This window comes from Bufo bufo, chromosome 7, assembly GCF_905171765.1.
Source record: "Bufo bufo chromosome 7, aBufBuf1.1, whole genome shotgun sequence".
In the NCBI taxonomy this organism is placed as follows: domain Eukaryota; kingdom Metazoa; phylum Chordata; class Amphibia; order Anura; family Bufonidae; genus Bufo; species Bufo bufo.
This window is the reverse complement of record NC_053395.1, coordinates 46134660-46153286: the sequence shown is the minus strand read 5'-3', so window position 1 is coordinate 46153286 and position 18627 is coordinate 46134660. Positions and strand designations below refer to the sequence as shown.

The 18627-nt window shown below is 43.0% G+C and overlaps 1 protein-coding gene and 1 long non-coding RNA gene across 3 annotated transcripts in view; one reads left to right on the top strand and one right to left on the bottom strand.

Moving 5' to 3' along the window:
• Positions 1-18627, bottom strand: part of SDR42E2 (short chain dehydrogenase/reductase family 42E, member 2) — a 130712-nt gene that overhangs the window by 31587 nt on the left and 80498 nt on the right. For both annotated transcript variants that reach the window (XM_040440585.1, XM_040440583.1), the window contains one exon: positions 16005-16080. In XM_040440585.1, the coding sequence (XP_040296519.1) occupies positions 16005-16080 (76 nt within the window). The remainder of the gene's footprint in view (positions 1-16004; positions 16081-18627) is intronic.
• Positions 518-18535, top strand: LOC121008185. The gene is made up of 3 exons (XR_005780524.1): positions 518-530; positions 4909-4918; positions 18435-18535. It is a non-coding gene; the product is annotated as an uncharacterized LOC121008185 (long non-coding RNA).

The window sequence follows — 18627 nt, the reverse complement described above, 5'->3', positions numbered from 1 at the left end:
ATATTATTCACTGCCTATAGAGAAGCACCTCTTTGAAGTGTCACATATGACGTATGCAGTATTATTGTTAGAATAGAAGCCATTACAAAATGGCGACGATAACCAGATGTTTACATTAGTTCACATTCCAAAGTAATGCCCAGTGCGCAGATGCCAGGGTGTTATCTCCTCTCTCTTATCTCTTCTTCCCTTTGAGCCAATGAAACAATGTTTTATGCCTCAGTGAGGACTGCCCTCTTCTGAAGATGTATATACGCTTACCCCATGTAATAAAAGTTAGAGATTGCATTGACCATCTATGTGTCAGCGTCTAGTCTCTCAGCCACGCGTGGATATTAACCCCTGGGGGGGTACATTGATTTGGAGCACCAGAGTGTATCTCAAATGCTTTAATTTAGGGCTACTTTAACACCGATTTTCCTTATCCTCTATGAGGAGGAGAGATCTATTGATATATTCTGTGTGTTGAGCGAGGCGCGAGGACATGATTTCAGTTAGGGTCCCCATATCGGGCGCAGGTCAGACTTAATGTCAGACAATTCTTCCATGATGGGTCGCATGGCTTGAAATATGGTCTTTTTTAAGAAGGCCTTGGTGATGAGGGATGTTGCAGGATCTCCATGATCGCTCCCTGTCAGGCTTTCTAGATCTGAAGCCGGGTCCCCTGTGTTTCCCGCTCTCAGCGCCATGATGGGGTCAGTAACAGCTACCCGGTCGGTCTGAGGTTTCCAGTATTTCTGCAGGTCAGACTGACTTCCCATCAACTTTGGGGTACTGGGGGGGGTCCCCTGAGCGTTCTTTGCTGTGTTTTCCCATCTTTGGGGTAATTCTGTTCGCTATTAAAGGCAGTTTAGAGGTGTTTTATGGATGAGCAGCAGTCTCACACGTCCATTTCAGTCGGTGGCTAAGCTCCGCCCCCTCGCTCCTTCCTTTCTGAGCTCTGCGGTGTGCCCATATAGACAGTAGATTCCGCCCCCTAAGGCCGGTTTCACACTGCCGGCTGTAGTTCTGGCAGAGAACAGCCTGCTGGAGATCTCTGGATCTCGAATTGGTGGAGGTTACTGGAATGCCCGCCAGCCCCATTGACCATTATTATTTATTTGAAAGCGCCATCAATTCCAAGAGGGGTTACACATACATAATATAAAAAAATATGATAAACATGAAACTATTAACAGACTGGTACAGACAGGGAGAGGACCCTGCCAGTAAAAGCTTACAATCTAGAAGTGTAACGGGGCGCCGAAGTCGCACTCGGTCTCCCATCAGCCGCAGACCTGCTGCTTAGCTTCGGGAGCGAGGATCTGTGTTCGGTTTCGTTCCCAGGGCGGCTTTGCTAGCTGGGAGGCTCCCTGCTCCTAGGTCTGCCTTGAGCGCCGAGCTGATCACTCGGTGCTCGACTAGCCTGTCTGTCGGTCATGTGACGCTGGCCATGTCACATGACCCTTACTCCCCACTATAAATACAGGCAACCTGCTGGCTACAGGTCGCCTGTGATTTTGGTCCTTTAGGCTGTGTATTATTGTTATTTAGCTTACCTTTGGATTTGATCCTTGATCTGCTTACTGACACTTCTTCTGCCTGCTCCCTGAAACTTGACGCTATCTCTCGGATTTTGACCTCGGCTTGCTTTTGGATTTTGTCTTTGCCTCTTCCCTCGTACTGACGTGACCTCCTGGACTGACCCCGGCTAGTTGACTTGCCTCGCCCTTCCGTTTTTGGTGGTACCTTGCTTGTTCCACCTCTGTCCGCTGGGGTGCTACCTCTCATTGGCTGTCCGCTTCCCTGCTGTCTCTATCTCTCTGCTTGCACTTACTCAGGTCAGGGACTATCGCCCAGTTGCGCCCCGTCACCTAGGGCAGGTGGTGCAAGTAGGCAGGGACAGGGGGCCGGGTGGCAGCTCAGGGGGTGCACCTCCGCTCTATCTTTATACCCATGACGCTACCCCGTGACAACAAGATTGTATGATGGAGTCCGATGTAGATCCAGCCGCTACCTAGCAAATATGCCGGTATTTGGCCAGACAAAAAACCCTATGTCATTCGCTGGGCAGTAAAAGTGACACATTACCTTTAGGGCTAATGCACACGAGCATGTGTGCCCCGTGCCCGTATTGAAGACTGCAAACAGCACGTCCCATTGACTTGAATTGGTCTACAGTCCTCAAGATATGGAGCGGAGGCATGGATCGGAATCCCATGGAAGCACTACAAAGTGCTTACATAAGATTTAGGTCCGTTCCTCTGCACCGCAAAAAGATCTGCGGATCCGCGAAATACATACGGACATCTGAATGGAGCCTTACAGGGGGGTGATCACCCCATATAGACTCCCTGATCACCCCCCTGTCATTGATCACCCCCCTGTAAGGCTCCATTCAGACGTCAGTATGTGTTTTGTGGATTAGCGGACCCACGGATCCGCGGATCCGCAAAACACATACGGACATCTGAATGGAGCCTTACAGGGGGGTGATCACCCCATCCGCAAAACACGGACACCGCGGATCCGCAAAACACGGACACCGGCAATGTGCTTTCCGCGGATCCGCACATTGCCAGAACTATATAGAAAATGCCTTTTCTTGTCCGCAATTGCGGACAAGAATAGGACATGTTCTATAGGCTCTACAAAAAACGCAGTGTTCGCCCGATCAGGCCTGATCTTGTGCGCACACTTGCGTTCAGTCCGCCCCACCGCAGTGACAGAATTTTTTTTTTTTCTGATCACTGCAAAAACACCGTAAAATCGCTGCGGCGCTATAAAAAGATCACTTTTGAGGGGCATGGCGAGTTCATAGAAGATTTTTTTTTTTGTCACAAGTTAGCGTCACAAGTCTCATATTCCACTAACTTGTGACAAAAAATAAAATCTCACATGAACTCACCATACCCCTCACGGAATCCAAATGCGTAAAATTTTTTTGACATTTATATTCCAGACTTCTTCTCACGCTTTAGGGCCCCTAAAATGCCAGGGCAGTATAAATACCCCACAAGTGACCCCATTTTGGAAAGAAGACACCCCAAGGTATTTCGTGAGGGGCATGGAGAGTTCATGTAAAATTTAAATTTTTTGTCACAAGTTAGTGGAATATGAGACTTTGTAAGAGAAAAAAATAAAAATAAATAAATAAATAATCATTTTCCGCTAACTTGTGCCAAAAAATTAATATTCTAGGAGCTCGCCATGCCCCTCACGGAATACCTTGGGGTGTCTTCTTTCCAAAATAGGGTCACTTGTGGAGTATTTATACTGCCCTGGCACTTTAGGGGACCTAAAGTGTGAGAAGTAGTTTGGAATCCAAATGCGTAAAAAATGCCCTGTGAAATCGTAAAGATTCTCATTGAAATTTGGGCCCCTTTGCGCACCTAGGCTGCAAAAAAGTGTCACACATGTGGTATCGCCGTACTCAGGAGAAGTAGGGCAATGTGTTTTGGGGTGTATTTTTACATATACCCATGCTGGGTGAGAGGAATATCTCTGTAAATTGACAACTTTGTATAAAATTTTTAAAAAAGTTGTCATTTACAAAGATATTTCTCTCACCCAGCATGGGTATATGTAAAAATACACCCCAAAACACATTGCCCTACTTCTCCTGAGTACAGCGATACCATGTGTGTGACACTTTTTTGCAGCCTAGGTGCGTAAAGGGGCGGAAAGTCCAACGAGTACCTTTAGGCTTTACAGGGTTGCTCACAATTTAGCCTTGCCCAAAATGCCAGAACAGTAAACACACCCCACAAATGATCCCATTTCGGAAAGAAGACACCCCAAGGTATTCGCTGAGGGTCATATTGAGTCCATGAAAGATTGAACTTTTTGTCACAAGTTAGCGGAACGGGAGACTTTGTGTGAAAAAAAAAAAAACTATTTCCGCTAACTTGTGCCAAAAAAAAATAAAAAATATGAACTCGCCATGCCCCTCACGGAATACCTTGGGGTGTCTTCTTTCCAAAATGGGGTCACATGTGGGGTATTTATACTGCCCTGGCATTTTAGGGGCCCTAAAGCGTGAGAAGAAGTCTGGAATCCAAATGTCTAAAAATGCCCTCCTAAAAGGAATTTGGGCCCCTTTGCGCACCTAGGCTGCAAAAAAGTGTCACACATGTGGTATCGCTGTACTCAGGAGAAGTAGGGCAATGCGTTTTGGGGTGTCTTTTTACATATACCCATGCTGGGTGAGAGAAATATCTCTCTAAAATGACAACTTTGTATAAAAAAAAGGGAAAAGTTGACATTTACAGAGATATTTCTCTCACCCAGCATGGGTATATGTAAAAATACACCCCAAAACACATTGCCCTACTTCTCCTGAGTACGGCGATACCACATGTGTGACACTTTTTTGCAGCCTAGGTGGGAAAAGGGGCCCACATTCTAAAGAGCACCTTTAGGATTTCACAGGACATTTTTTACACATTTGAATTTCAAACTACTTCTCACGCATTAGGGCCCCTAAAATGCCAGGGCAGTATAACTACCCCACAAGTGACCCGATTTTGGAAAGAAGACACCCCAAGGTATTTTGTGATGGGCATAGTGAGTTCATGGAAGTTTTTATTTTTTGTCACAAATTAGTGGAATATGAGACTTTGTAAGGAAAAAAAATAAAAAATCATAATTTTCCGCTAACTTGTGCCAAAAAAGAAAAATTCTAGGAACTCGCCATGCCCCTCACGGAATACCTTGGGGTGTCTTCTTTCCGAAATGGGGTCATTTGTGGGGTTTTTCTATTTATACTGCCCTGGCCTTTTTTAGGGGCCCTAATGCGTGAGAAGTAGTTTGAAATCGAAATGTGTTAAAAATGCCCTGTGAAATCCTAAAGGTGCTCTTTAGAATTTGGGCCCCTTTGCCCACCTAGGCTGCAAAAAAGTGTCACACATGTGGTATCGCCGTACTTAGGAGAAGTAGGGTTATGTGTTTTGTGGTGTCTTTTTACATATACCCATGCTGGGTGAGATAAATATCTCTGTCAAATGACAACTTTGTATAAAAAAAATGGGAAAAGTTGTCTTTTAGAGAGATATTTCTCTCACCCAGCATGGGTATATGTAAAAAGACACCCCAAAACACATTGCCCAACTTCTCCTGAGTACAGCGATACCACATGTGTGACACTTTTTTGCAGCCTAGGTGGGCAAAGGGGCCCAAATTCTAAAGAGCACCTTTAGGATTTCACAGGACATTTTTTACACATTTGAATTTCAAACTACTTCTCCCGCATTAGGGCCCCTAAAATGCCAGGGCAGTATAACTACCCCACAAGTGACCCCATTTTGGAAAGAAGACACCCCAAGGTATTCCGTGATGGGCATATCGAGTTTATGGAAGTTTTTATTTTTTGTCACAAGTTAGTGGAATATCAGACTTTGTAAGAAAAAAAAAAATCATCATTTTCAACTAACTTGACAAAAAATAAAAGGTTCTATGAACTCACTATGCCCATCAGCGAATACCTTAGGGTGTCTACTTTCCGAAATGGGGTCATTTGTGGGGTGTTTGTACTGTCTGGGCATTGTAGAACCTCAGGAAACATGACAGGTGCTCAGAAAGTCAGAGCTGCTTCAAAATGCGGAAATTCACATTTTTGTACCATAGTTTGTAAACGCTATAACTTTTACCCAAACCAATAAATATACACTTATTGCATTTTTTTTTATCAAAGACATGTAGAACAATACATTTTGAGAAAAATTTATATAGAAATGTAGTTTTTAAAAAAAAAAAATTACAACTGAAAGTGAAAAATGTCATTTCTTTGCAAAAATTTTGGTAAATTTCGATTAATAACAAAAAAAGTAAAAATGTCAGCAGCAATGAAATACCACCAAATGAAAGCTCTATTAGTGAGAAGAAAAGGAGGTAAAATTCATTTGGGTGGTAAGTTGTATGACCGAGCAATAAACCGTGAAAGTAGTGTAGTGCAGAATTGTAAAAAGTGGTCTGGTCATTAAGAGTGTTTAAGCTAGGGGAGCTGAGGTGGTTAAATTATTATTATTATTTTTTTGACCCCTCCAGCCCTATTGTACTATGCATTCTGTATTCAGAATGCTATTATTTTCCCTTATAACCATGTTATAAGGGAAAATAATAATGATCGGGTCCCCATCCCGATCGTCACCTAGCAACCGTGCGTGAAAATCGCACTGCATCCGCACTTGCTTGCGGATGCTTGCGATTTTCACACAACCCCATTCATTTCTATGGGGCCTGCGTAACGTGAAAAACGCACAAAGAGGAGCATGCTGCGATTTTCATGCAACGCACAAGTGATGCGTGAAAATCACTGCTCATGTGCACAGCCCCATAGAAATGAATGGGTCCGGATTCAGTGCGGGTGCAATGCGTTCACCTCACGCATTGCACCCGCGCGGAAATCTCGCCCGTGTGAAAGGGGCCTAAGCCTTCTAACATCTTAAAAAAATTAAATGACATTTACAAAATGATGCCAACATAAGGTAGGCATATGGGGAATGTTAAGTAATAAATATTTTATGAGGTATCACTTTCTGTTTTAAAAGCAGAGAGATTCAAATTTAGAAAACAGTGAATTTCTACAAATTTTTGTTAACTTTGGGATTTTTTTAATAAATAAAGGTAAAACATATTGATTCAAATTTACCATTAACATGAAGTACAATGTGCCACGAGAAAACAATCTCTGAATGCCTTTGATAAGTGAAAGTGTTCCAAAGTTATTACCACATAAAGTGACACATGTCAGATTTGCAAAATTTGGCCTGGTCAGGAAGGGGGTAAAATGGTAGAGGTTTTTTCAGTAGCTGATTTGAAAAACGTTTGTGAAGTGACATGCTACTTCTTGGAAGCAGATTTGTATGAGGATTTCATAGATGTCAAAGGAAAAGCAGAGAAATCTCAACCAAATACTCTTCAAATAAAAAATCTGCCCCCCCAAAACAACCTGTTTTCAGCTAGTAATATACTACAGATTTTTCTGCTGCTGATTTTCCTGTGTGAACTTACCCTCAGACTGTCTCTTGTTTACACCACCTATTAGTTGGCTTACTTTATGCCAGAATCGTGCAAAATTTGGCATATTTTTGGAACACATTGGTGCATATTATGCAATGCCCCTTTCTGGTAGGCCACATCCTTTCCCATTATGCTACATCCTCTTGTCATATGATTCGAAAAACACTTGATAAGGGCTCATGCGCACAAAAGTAATTTTTTTTCCGTGTCCGTTACGGTTTTTTTTTCAGCCTGTATGCGATACCATTCACTTCAATGGGGCATCAGAAAAAGGGAAATTACTCTGTGTGCATTCCGTGTCTGCATGGCCGTTCCGCAAAAAAATAGAGCATGTCCTATTATTGACAAGGATAGGATAGTTCTATTAGGGGTCGGGTGTTCCATTCTGCAAAATGCAGCATGCACACAGCCAATATCTATGTTTTGCAGATCCGCAATTTGTGGTCCGCAAAACAGCCAGCGGTCGTGTGCATGAACCTTAAGTCTCCATTCACACATCCGTGGTGTGTTGCGGATCCGCAGCACACCCGCCCGGCACCCATATAGAAATGCCTATTCTTGTCCGCTGCTGCGGACAAGAATAGGACATGTTCTATCTTTTGCGGAGCTGCGGACCCGAAGATCGGGGCCATGCTCTGCAAATGTGGATGCGGACAGCACACTGGGTGCTGTCCGCATCCATTCCGTACCCATAGAAAATTGCGGAACGGATGCGGACCCATTTGCGGACGTGTGAATGGAGCCTAAGTGTGATACAAATCATATATGCCAGTTTTTTGGCGCCTTTTGATTAATTAACCTCACCCAGTCTGTCTCTTTCCCAGTTTTCTCAGTAGTAGAATACTTAATCTTCTGCATGGATATCAGGTGAAGCGAGATCGTACTGCAACAAGTCCCCGGCTATATTTATCCCGGCCTCACCTGTGCACCCTCATATCATGTTGCACTTTACATTAATTTGTTGTACAGTGGCATTTCTAACCTTATCGCTGCTCTGAGCGGCTTAAGTGCTGAACTGACTCCATGGCTATGGAAATGTCTGGGGTCTGTCATGAATTATTCCAGTTCAGTGTATCAGATGACTGCTCGAAGGTCTTAGGCTGACAAAACTATTAGAAGCAATTGTGCAGGCAGCGAGTAACTCAGTTTATAATTTCTACTCAGTAGAGGAAAGTGTCCAGAAATGTGTGATCACAGATCAGCCAAGTGATATAAAAGGGCGTAGTATAGGCAGTGTAGCATAAGCGCTACAAACAAAGCAAGCGCCACTGCTGTGTGTGTAGGAATTACACGTCATGACTCCCGTTCCCACCGGACCAGAAGTGGTGTTGTCCCGAATCAGCTCACATGTCCACCAAGGCCAGTCGATGGCCTTAGCGGTGGCTTGGGCACATATGGTATGTTGACCGCTTGAGCCTCAGGAGTCATGTACTTGGCACCGCTGAGACCATCATTTGGCCTTTGCGGTTATATGAGCTGATATGGAACATCATTACATCTGTTCCAGTGGAGATTGGGGATGGCCCTAGCATGGCTGAACTATGTCAAAACAGTTGTTTGTTTTTTTTCAAACTCTTTCTGGTCATCCACTCATTTTTTTTGCTGACATTGGACAATCCCTTTAAATTTAATTGCTTGGAATCCAAGTACTGGAACACTCTGTGGTCAGAATTTTATCGGGGGGACAAGCAGAAAAACTCTTTAAAAATAAGTTGAGTAGTAGTACACAGAATAATTAATATCTTCATAGATTATGAAACCTTTGCATGAATAAGTCTACTTTCACACTTGTGGCAAGACGGATCCGACAGGCTGTTCACCCTGTCGGATCCGTCCTGCCGCTATTTCGCCGTGCCGCCGGACCGCCGCTCCGTCCCCATTGACTATAATGGGGACGGGGGCGGAGCTTCGGCGCAGCACGGCAGTGCTTCAAGACTGTTGGAAGACCATTTCAGGGGACTACCTCTTGAAGCTCATCAAGAGAATGCCAAGAGTGTGCAAAGCAGTAATCAAAGCAAAAGGTGGCTACTTTGAAGAACCTAGAATATGACATATTTTCAGTTGTTTCACACTTGTTTGTTATGTATATAATTCCACATGTGTTAATTCATAGTTTTGATGCCTTCATAGTCATGAAAATAAAGAAATCTCTTTGAATGAGAAGGTGTGTTAAAACTTTTGGTCTGTACTGTATCTTTTGTGTTTACTTCCCGTCTTGTTGAGTCATTCTTCCCGGGTTCTACCACTAAATATATTTTTAGCCCTATCGATTTTATTAGTGTTATAGCCACGTGTATGAAAAGCATTCTGCCATTCGGTCGCATTCTTTGTAAAATGATTCATTAATACCTACAAACATCTATGTGCCCTAATGAATTCCTCAACTGGAAGGTTCCACGTGACATGCCATGATCTGCTCGTAAAAATGAGATACCAGTGACCGATTTTCTATATAAGTGTGTCTGTATGGTATTCCTCTCAATACCACCTCGCATTTAAAGTGTAACTGTCATTCTTTTTTTTATTTTTGTAATGTATTGGGGCAGTGATACTGACCATTTTTGTAATATACTTTCATTACTGAAATCGTACATTTCTATTAGAAAAATATCTCTAAAGTGGGCCATTTTGAGCCTTAGCAACGCTCCTCTGTCTTCTGTTTACATAACAGTGGAGACCTGCTCAACACTGACTGTGTTATGTAAACAGAAAACAGAGGAGCATTGCTAAGGCTCAAAATGGCCCACTTTAGAGATATTTTTCTAATAGAAATGTACGATTTCAGTAATGAAAGTATATTACAAAAATGGTCATTATCACTGCCCCTACACATTACAAAAATAAAAAAAAGAATGACAGTTACACTTTAAATATCAAGGAAAGATATCCCCATAGCATGGCTGAGAATCTGATGTTATCATTGTTAGTATTAGGGAGCAAGCACCCGAACGTATATGATCTGCATCTTTTTTGGGTCAGATATAGACCCATTAACTTCAATATCGTAACTTCGTATGTCCGTTCCGTGGCATCTGCAAAAATATAGAACATGTCCTATTCTTGTCTGCATTACGGACAAGGATAGGACTGTTTTTTATGGCCCGGATGGTCCTTTCCGTCTGGTATCGGTGTTTTGCAGATCCGCAATTTGCACACCGCAAAACAGGCAATGGTCGTGTGCATGAGCCCTTAATGTTTGAGACAAATGCTAGCACGGACTCCATTGAACTTCCCCAGATAAATCAGCATATTAATACTAACAACTACAACATCAGATTCACTGCTCACAGCCAGGCTACGGAGAGGAATAGCACAACATTGAGTTATAAGGCAAGATGCTTACTTTTTACACAATTGACCCATTAACACGTGTTGAGACACAATAATCTTATTATTTACAATTGGTCACTGGGACCAGTGGTTGTCTCTGGGTTTACACGTGTTGCTTATCCTTATATCTAAAATGTAACGTTTATTTCTTGTCACTAAAACTTGCTACCTAGAACTGACATTGTTAAAATTATCAGCTGTGTCTGCAAACCCCTGAGGACGCCAAGTGTTTGGCGAAACATGTCGGGGGGCAGAGTGTGAATGATATATGTGTTTTAGCCAGCTAGTGGACTACAAAAGCAAGGGTTATGTAGCACCAATGAGCAAATAGGGAGTGCTAGTAGGGAACGCACCAACCTAAGGTTAGCGCACTGTGAGAATAACAGTGTGTGCCCAACACAGCACGGTAGACCCCGTGTGCAAACAGAGGAGTATGCTAGGCAGCATGAAGTGAGGTCCCCCAGCCAGCCCCACTGCTAAACCAAGGCAATTACAAGCGGTATTGCAGACACAGCTGATAATTTTAACAATGTCAGTTCTAGGTAGCAAGTTTTAGTGACAAGAAATAAATGTTACATTTTAGATATAAGGATAAGCAACACGTGTAAACCCAGAGGCAACCACTGGTCCCAGTGACCAATTGTAAATAATCACATAAGGCAAGATGCGTCACAATTGTTAAGACGTGTGAAATACAAGTATTTACTAGAATAGACAGGTACTCCACCCAGAGATCCAGATACACCACATACTGCACAGGAAACAGGTTCCGCCACAACAGATACCATATGTATTAAGCAGAATTACGAAATATACTGTGGATATAAAAAGTCTACACACCCCTGTTAAAATGTCAGGTTTCTGTGATGTAAAAAAAAATGAGACAAAGATAAATCATTTCAGAACTTTTTCCACCTTTAATGTGATCTATAAACTGTACCACTCAATTGAAAAACAAACTGAAATTTTTTAGGTGGAGGAAAGAAAAAAACAACAACTAAAATAATGTGGTTGCATAAGTGTGCACACCCTCTTATAACTGGGGATGTAGCTGTGTTCAGAATTAAGCAATCACATTCAAAATCATGTTAAATAGGAGTCAGCATACACCTGCCATCATTTAAAGTGCCTCTGATTAACCCCAAATAAAGTTCAGCTGCTCTAGTTGTTTTTTCCTGAACTTTTCTTAGTCGCATCCCACAGCAAAAGCCATGGTCCACAGAGAGCTTCCAAAGCATCAGAGGGATCTCATTGTTAAAAGGTATCAGTCAGAAGGGTGCAAAAGAATTTCCAAGGCATTAGATATACCATGGAACACAGTGAAGTCATCATCATCAAGTGGAGAAAATATGGCACAACAGTGACATTACCAAGAACTGGACGTCCCTCCAAAATTGATGAAAAGACGAGAAGAAAACTGGTTTGGAAGGCTACAAAGAGGCCTACAGCAACAATAAAGGAGCTACAGGAATATCTGGCAAGTACTGACTGTGTGGTACATGTGACAACAATCTCCCGTATTCTTCATATGTCTGGGCTATGGGGTAGAGTGGCAAGACGAAAGCCTTCTCTTACAAAGAAAAACATCCAAGCCAGGCTATATTTTGCAAAAACACATCTGAAATCTCCCAAAAGCATGTGGGAAAAGGTGTTATGGTCTGATGAAACCAAGATTGACCTTTTTGGCCATAATTCCAAAAGATACCATATTTTTCGCCCTATAAGACTCACCGGCCCATAAGACGCACCGAAGTTTTTGAGGAGGAAAATAAGAAAAAAAAATATTTTTAACCAAAAGGTGTGCTTTTGGTTTGTTTTGAACTAATGGTGGTCTGTGCATGACACTACTATGGGGGATCTGTGGATGGCACTGTTATGGGGGATCTGTGGGTGGCACTGTTATGGGGGGATCTGTGGATGGCACTGTTATGGGGGATCTGTGGATGGCACTGTTATGGGGGGGTGATCTGTGGATGGCACTGTTATGGAGGGGGGGTGATCTGTGGATGGTACTGTTATGGGGGGTGATCTCTGGATGGCACTGTTATGGGGGGTAGATCTGTGGATGGCACTGTTATGGACGGGGGGAGATCTGTGCATGGCACTATGGGGGGAGATCTGTGGATGGCACTGTTATGGGGGGAGATCTGTGGATGGCACTGTTATGGAGGGGGGAGATCTGTGGGTGGCACTGTTATGGGGGGGGGGTGATCTGTGGATGGCACTGTTATGGGGGGGGGGGGTGATATGTGGATGGCACTGTTATGGAGGGGGATCTGTGGATGGCACTGTTATGGGGGGTGGATCTGTGGATGGCACTGCTATATATGTGTCACCCACAGATCACCCACCCCATAACAGTGCCATCCACATATCCCCCACCCCATAACAGTGCCATCCACAGATCTCCCCCCCATAACAGTGCCATTCACAGATCACTCCCCCATAACAGTGCCATCCACAGATCTTTCCCCCATAACAGTGCCATCCACAGATCACTCCCCCATAACAGTGCCATCCACAGATCCCCCCCATAACAGTGCCATCCACAAATCCCCCACCCCATAATAGTGGCATCCACAGATGCCCTAATATACCGAGGGGCCGGTGTCATGCAAATGCGGCGGGGCCGGTGCGGTCACTGTACTCCAGCCCCGCCGCTCACTCACTTCCTTATTGCCTAAACCTTTTATAATAATAACTTTAATTGAAGTTCCGATCCCCAGCCCCATCTGTACTACTTACTAAAGTAGGCGGCGCAGGCACGTGACGTCAGTGAGTTACGGCCGGCCGCCCGCCCTGCTCTGCCTGCTACAGTAAGTAGTACAGATGGGGCTGGGGATCGGAACTTCAATTAAAGTTATTATTATAAAAGGTTTAGGCAATAAGGAAGTGAGTGAGTGGCGGGGCCGGAGTACAGTGACCGCACCGGCCCCGCCGCATTTGCATGACACCGGCCCCTCCCCCCCCACATGATACATCGCAGTCTGGGATGCTGCAGCATCGCAGACTGCGATGTAAAATGGCAGCATTCGCCACATAAGACGCAGGAGCATTTTCCCCCCACTTTTGGGGGGGAAAAAGTGCGTCTTATGGGGCGAAAAATACAGTATGTTTGGCGCAAAAATAACACTGCACATCACCAAAAGAACACCATACCCACAGTGAAGCATGGTGGTGGCAGCATCATGCTTTGAGGCTGTTTTTCTTCAGCTGGAACTGGGGCCTTAGTTAAGCTAGAGGGAGTTATGAACAGTTCCAAATACCAGTCAATATTGGCACAAAACCTTCAGGCTTCTGCTAGAAAGCTAAACATGAAGATGAACTGCATCTTTCAGCATAACAACGACACAAAGCATACATCCAAATCAACAAAGGAATGGCTTCACCAGAAGAAGATTAAAGTTTTGGAATGGCCCAGCCAGAGCCCAGACCTGAGTCCGATTGAAAATCTGTGGGGTGATCTGAAGAGGGCTGTGCACAGGAGATGCCCTCGCAATCTGACAGATTTGGAGTGTTTTTGCAAAAAAAGAGTGGGCAAATCTTGCCAAGTCAAAATGTGCTATGCTGATAGAATCATACCCAAAAAGACTGAGTTCTGTAATAAAATCGAAAAGTGTTTCAACAAAGTATTAGTTTAAGGGAGTGCACACTTATGCAACCATATTATTTTATTTTTATATTTTTTCTTCCCTCTACCTAAAAGATTTCAGTCTGTTTTTCAATTGAGTTGTACAGTTTATAGGTCAAATTAAATGTGGAAAAAGTTCTAAAATGATTTATCACAGAAACCTGACATTTTAACAGGGGTGTGTAGACTTTTTATATCCACTGTATATACAACGAGAGAATGGAACATGCCACAGGTTACCAGGCAGAGGGTCCCTGTAAGATCATCCGATGTTAAACATATATATTTACTACTGACAATCAGAGACTGATAGACTTTATAATCTCTGTGATTATGGATCTGTATTGTATGATGCATTTGATACATGGTGGAATATTCCTTTTATACACTCCTCTGGGTAAAACTTGACAAATAGTGAAGAACAATACAATACAAAAATATCACCTTATTAGGGATGAAGCCCTTTTCACGCGAACGTAAGGGCTCCGTGCCCGTATTGCGGACCGCTACTGATGTGGACCTGTTGAGTGGAATGGGTCCACAATCCGCAAGATACAGGGAAATATAGGACATATTCTATCTTTTGTGAAACGGGGCACTTTGAGGCCAAGTTTTACCCCAGAATTGAGGTGCAATTTTGGCACAAAACAATGCATCTTAGGCTACAATCATTTTCTGCGAAGCTCCACCACTTTCAGCAAAGCCTCCTTTTAAATGAAGTAAAAAAGTGTTCAAACCCTATTTGTGCCAATTTTTAGCAAGATTTTAGGGCCCCCATTGTGGGCCCTTTAATAAATGAGCTATTATAAATAGAAACAATGACAGACGTGAACAGAGCCTTATAGGGGTTGTTCTATTAGGACAATTTATCCCCTATCAACAGGATAGGGATTAGTGTCTGAACAGCGGGGTCCGACCACTTGGCCCCTACCAGTCATGAGAAGGGGAGCCCATGCTCCTTGTTTGAGTGGAGCAGTAGACACACATGTGGCCATCTCCAGCAGCCCCTTAGAACGGAATGGAGGTAAAGCACACATGCATGACAACTGCTCCATTCAAATGGCAGAGCACAGGCCCCTGTTCCAGTGATTGGTGGTGGCCCCAAGCAGACAGCAAAAAATATGTATGGCAGCACACTGTTATACATGCGAACACTAGAACTAGAGATTAGGGATTATTTTGGATTACAGTGGTAATATACCTACCATACATGAAAAATGGAAACTCTTCATGCACATTTTTGATCAAACGTGTGTCAGGCCCATCTACCAACGTCAAGGTGACTTCTGCAGATGGGTACCTAACACTAACAGAACTGCCTCTCCGGGGCCTAACCTACACCTACAATGTTCAGGGAAGTGTAGGAACCAGCTATATTTATACTCTGCTTAGAAAGCCTGGGCATATGGGCAGGGAGTGCTCAATCTAAAGGAGGGAGCTACCTTCCAAACACACTGCAAGAAAATTTAGACTAGCACATCCGAAGTCATAGGTGCACATCCATAAGGCTAACATGCAGAAAGCTAAAAAAAATATCACTTTAGGTGTAGGTGTAGGTTAGGCCCACGAGAGGCAGTTCTGCTAGTGTTAGGTACCCATCTGCAGAAGCCACCTTGACATTGGTAGATGGGCCCGACACACATTTGATCAAAAATTAGAGTGCAGAGCTTCAATTTTTTTTATGTATAGTAAGTATAGTACCACTGTAATCCAAAATAATCCCTAATTCCTACTTTATTTGTTTGCATGTGTGCTGCCATACATATTATTTGTCTGCATGTTACCTTTTTGGATGTGCACCTGTGACTTTGGATATAATATTCAACATTTTCTTGCTGTGGTGGTGGCCCCAGCAATTGGAAACCTGACGATTACACACTTCACCCCTCTCTTATAGATACGCTATATGTTGTCTTAATGGGACAACCCCTTTTAACCTAATTAGCCCCATGAACCAGATTGCTTACTGATTGCCTTGTTTAAAGTGCACATATCTTGTGATATGTATTCCTTTCTGTTTTGGTTTACAAGGTTGAAAGTTTACCTTTAAGTAGTGAGCCATTAGCTGCCATGATCATTTGGTCAGCAATTGTCTTTGTCTTGGAATAATAGTCCAATTGCTGAAAATAAAGAACAAGTTATATAAATACACACAATATGTGATGTATATGACATTATATTGATTGCAAATAAACTTATGTAAAGCATGGGATACTACATTGGTATTAACCCTAAGTATTGTTATGACTTGTTTTCGAACCTCAAGTGCCAGCATTGCACAAGATATCAACAATACATACAGGGAGTGCAGAATTATTAGGCAAGTTGTATTTTTGAGGATTAATTTTATTATTGAACAACAACCATGTTCTCAATGAACCCCAAAAACTCATTAATATCAAAGCTGAATATTTTTGGAAGTAGTTTTTAGTTTGTTTTTAGTTTTAGCTATTTTAGGGGGATATCTGTGTGTGCAGGTGACTATTACTGTGCATAATTATTAGGCAACTTAACAAAAAACAAATATATACCCATTTCAATTATTTATTTTTACCAGTGAAACCAATATAACATCTCAACATTCACAAATATACATTTCTGACATTCAAAAACAAAACAAAAACAAATCAGTGACCAATATAGCCACCTTTCTTTGCAAGGACACTCAAAAGCCTGCCATCCATGGATTCTGTCAGTGTTTTGATCTGTTCACCATCAACATTGCGTGCAGCAGCAACCACAGCCTCCCAGACACTGTTCAGAGAGGTGTACTGTTTTCCCTCCTTGTAAATCTCACATTTGATGATGGACCACAGGTTCTCAATGGGGTTCAGATCAGGTGAACAAGGAGGCCATGTCATTAGATTTTCTTCTTTTATACCCTTTCTTGCCAGCCACGCTGTGGAGTACTTGGACGCGTGTGATGGAGCATTGTCCTGCATGAAAATCATGTTTTTCTTGAAGGATGCAGACTTCTTCCTGTACCACTGCTTGAAGAAGGTGTCTTCCAGAAACTGGCAGTAGGACTGGGAGTTGAGCTTGACTCCATCCTCAACCCGAAAAGGCCCCACAAGCTCATCTTTGATGATACCAGCCCAAACCAGTACTCCACCTCCACCTTGCTGGCGTCTGAGTCGGACTGGAGCTCTCTGCCCTTTACCAATCCAGCCACGGGCCCATCCATCTGGCCCATCAAGACTCACTCTCATTTCATCAGTCCATAAAACCTTAGAAAAATCAGTCTTGAGATATTTCTTGGCCCAGTCTTGACGTTTCAGCTTGTGTGTCTTGTTCAGTGGTGGTCGTCTTTCAGCCTTTTTTACCTTGGCCATGTCTCTGAGTATTGCACACCTTGTGCTTTTGGGCACTCCAGTGATGTTGCAGCTCTGAAATATGGCCAAACTGGTGGCAAGTGGCATCTTGGCAGCTGCACGCTTGACTTTTCTCAGTTCATGGGCAGTTATTTAGCGCCTTGGTTTTTCCACACGCTTCTTGCGACCCTGTTGACTATTTTGAATGAAACGCTTGATTGTTCGATGATCACGCTTCAGAAGCTTTGCAATTTTAAGAGTGCTGCATCCCTCTGCAAGATATCTCACTATTTTTGACTTTTCTGAGCCTGTCAAGTCCTTCTTTTGACCCATTTTGCCAAAGGAAAGGAAGTTGCCTAATAATTATGCACACCTAATATAGGGTGTTGATGTCATTAGACCACACCCCTTCTCATTACAGAGATGCACATCACCTAATATGCTTAATTGGTAGTAGGCTTTCGAGCCTATACAGCTTGGAGTAAGACAACATGCATAAAGAGGATGATGTGGTCAAAATACTCATTTGCCTAATAATTCTGCACGCAGTGTATATACTTCTACATTTTAGTCTTTGACCTATATTATAGGTACTATGGACATGACAGAACTTTGTGCACGGAGGCTATATGGCAAAGCATTAAAACTACAAACCATACAACCTACATTGCCTTGAAAAAGTATCCATGCCTCTTGACCTTTTCCCCTTTTTCTACATTACACCCACAAACTTAAATGTATTTTATTGGGGTTTTATGTGATAGACCAACACAAAGTAGTAGTGTGAATTGAATAAAAAATGATACATGTTTTTCCAAATTTTTAATAAATAAAAATCTGGAAAGTGTGGCGTGCATTTCTATTCAGCCCCCCCTGAGTCAATACTTTGTAGGATCACCTTTCGCTGCAATTACAGCAAGTCTTTTGGGGTATGTCTCTACCAGTTTTGCACATCTAGAGGATGAAATGATGGCCTATTCTTCTTTGCAAAATACCTCAAGCTCAGTCAGATTGGATGGAGAGCATCTGTGAACAGTAATTTTCAAGTCTTGCCACAGATTCTCAATGGGATTTAGGTCTGGGCTTTTACTGGGCCATTCTAATACATGAATATGCTTTGCTCTAAACTTCGTTGTCCTGCTGGAAGGTGAACTTACAGTGAGGTGCAGCCTCTACCAGGTTTTCCTCCAAGATTGCGCTGTATTTAGTTCCATCCATCTTCCAATCAACTCTGACCAGCTTCCCTGTTCCTGCTGAAGAAAAGCATCCCCACAGCATGATGCTGCCAGCACCATGTTTCACAGTGGGGATGGTGTGTTCAGGGTGATATGCAGATCAGCTCCACCTGAGCAGTGG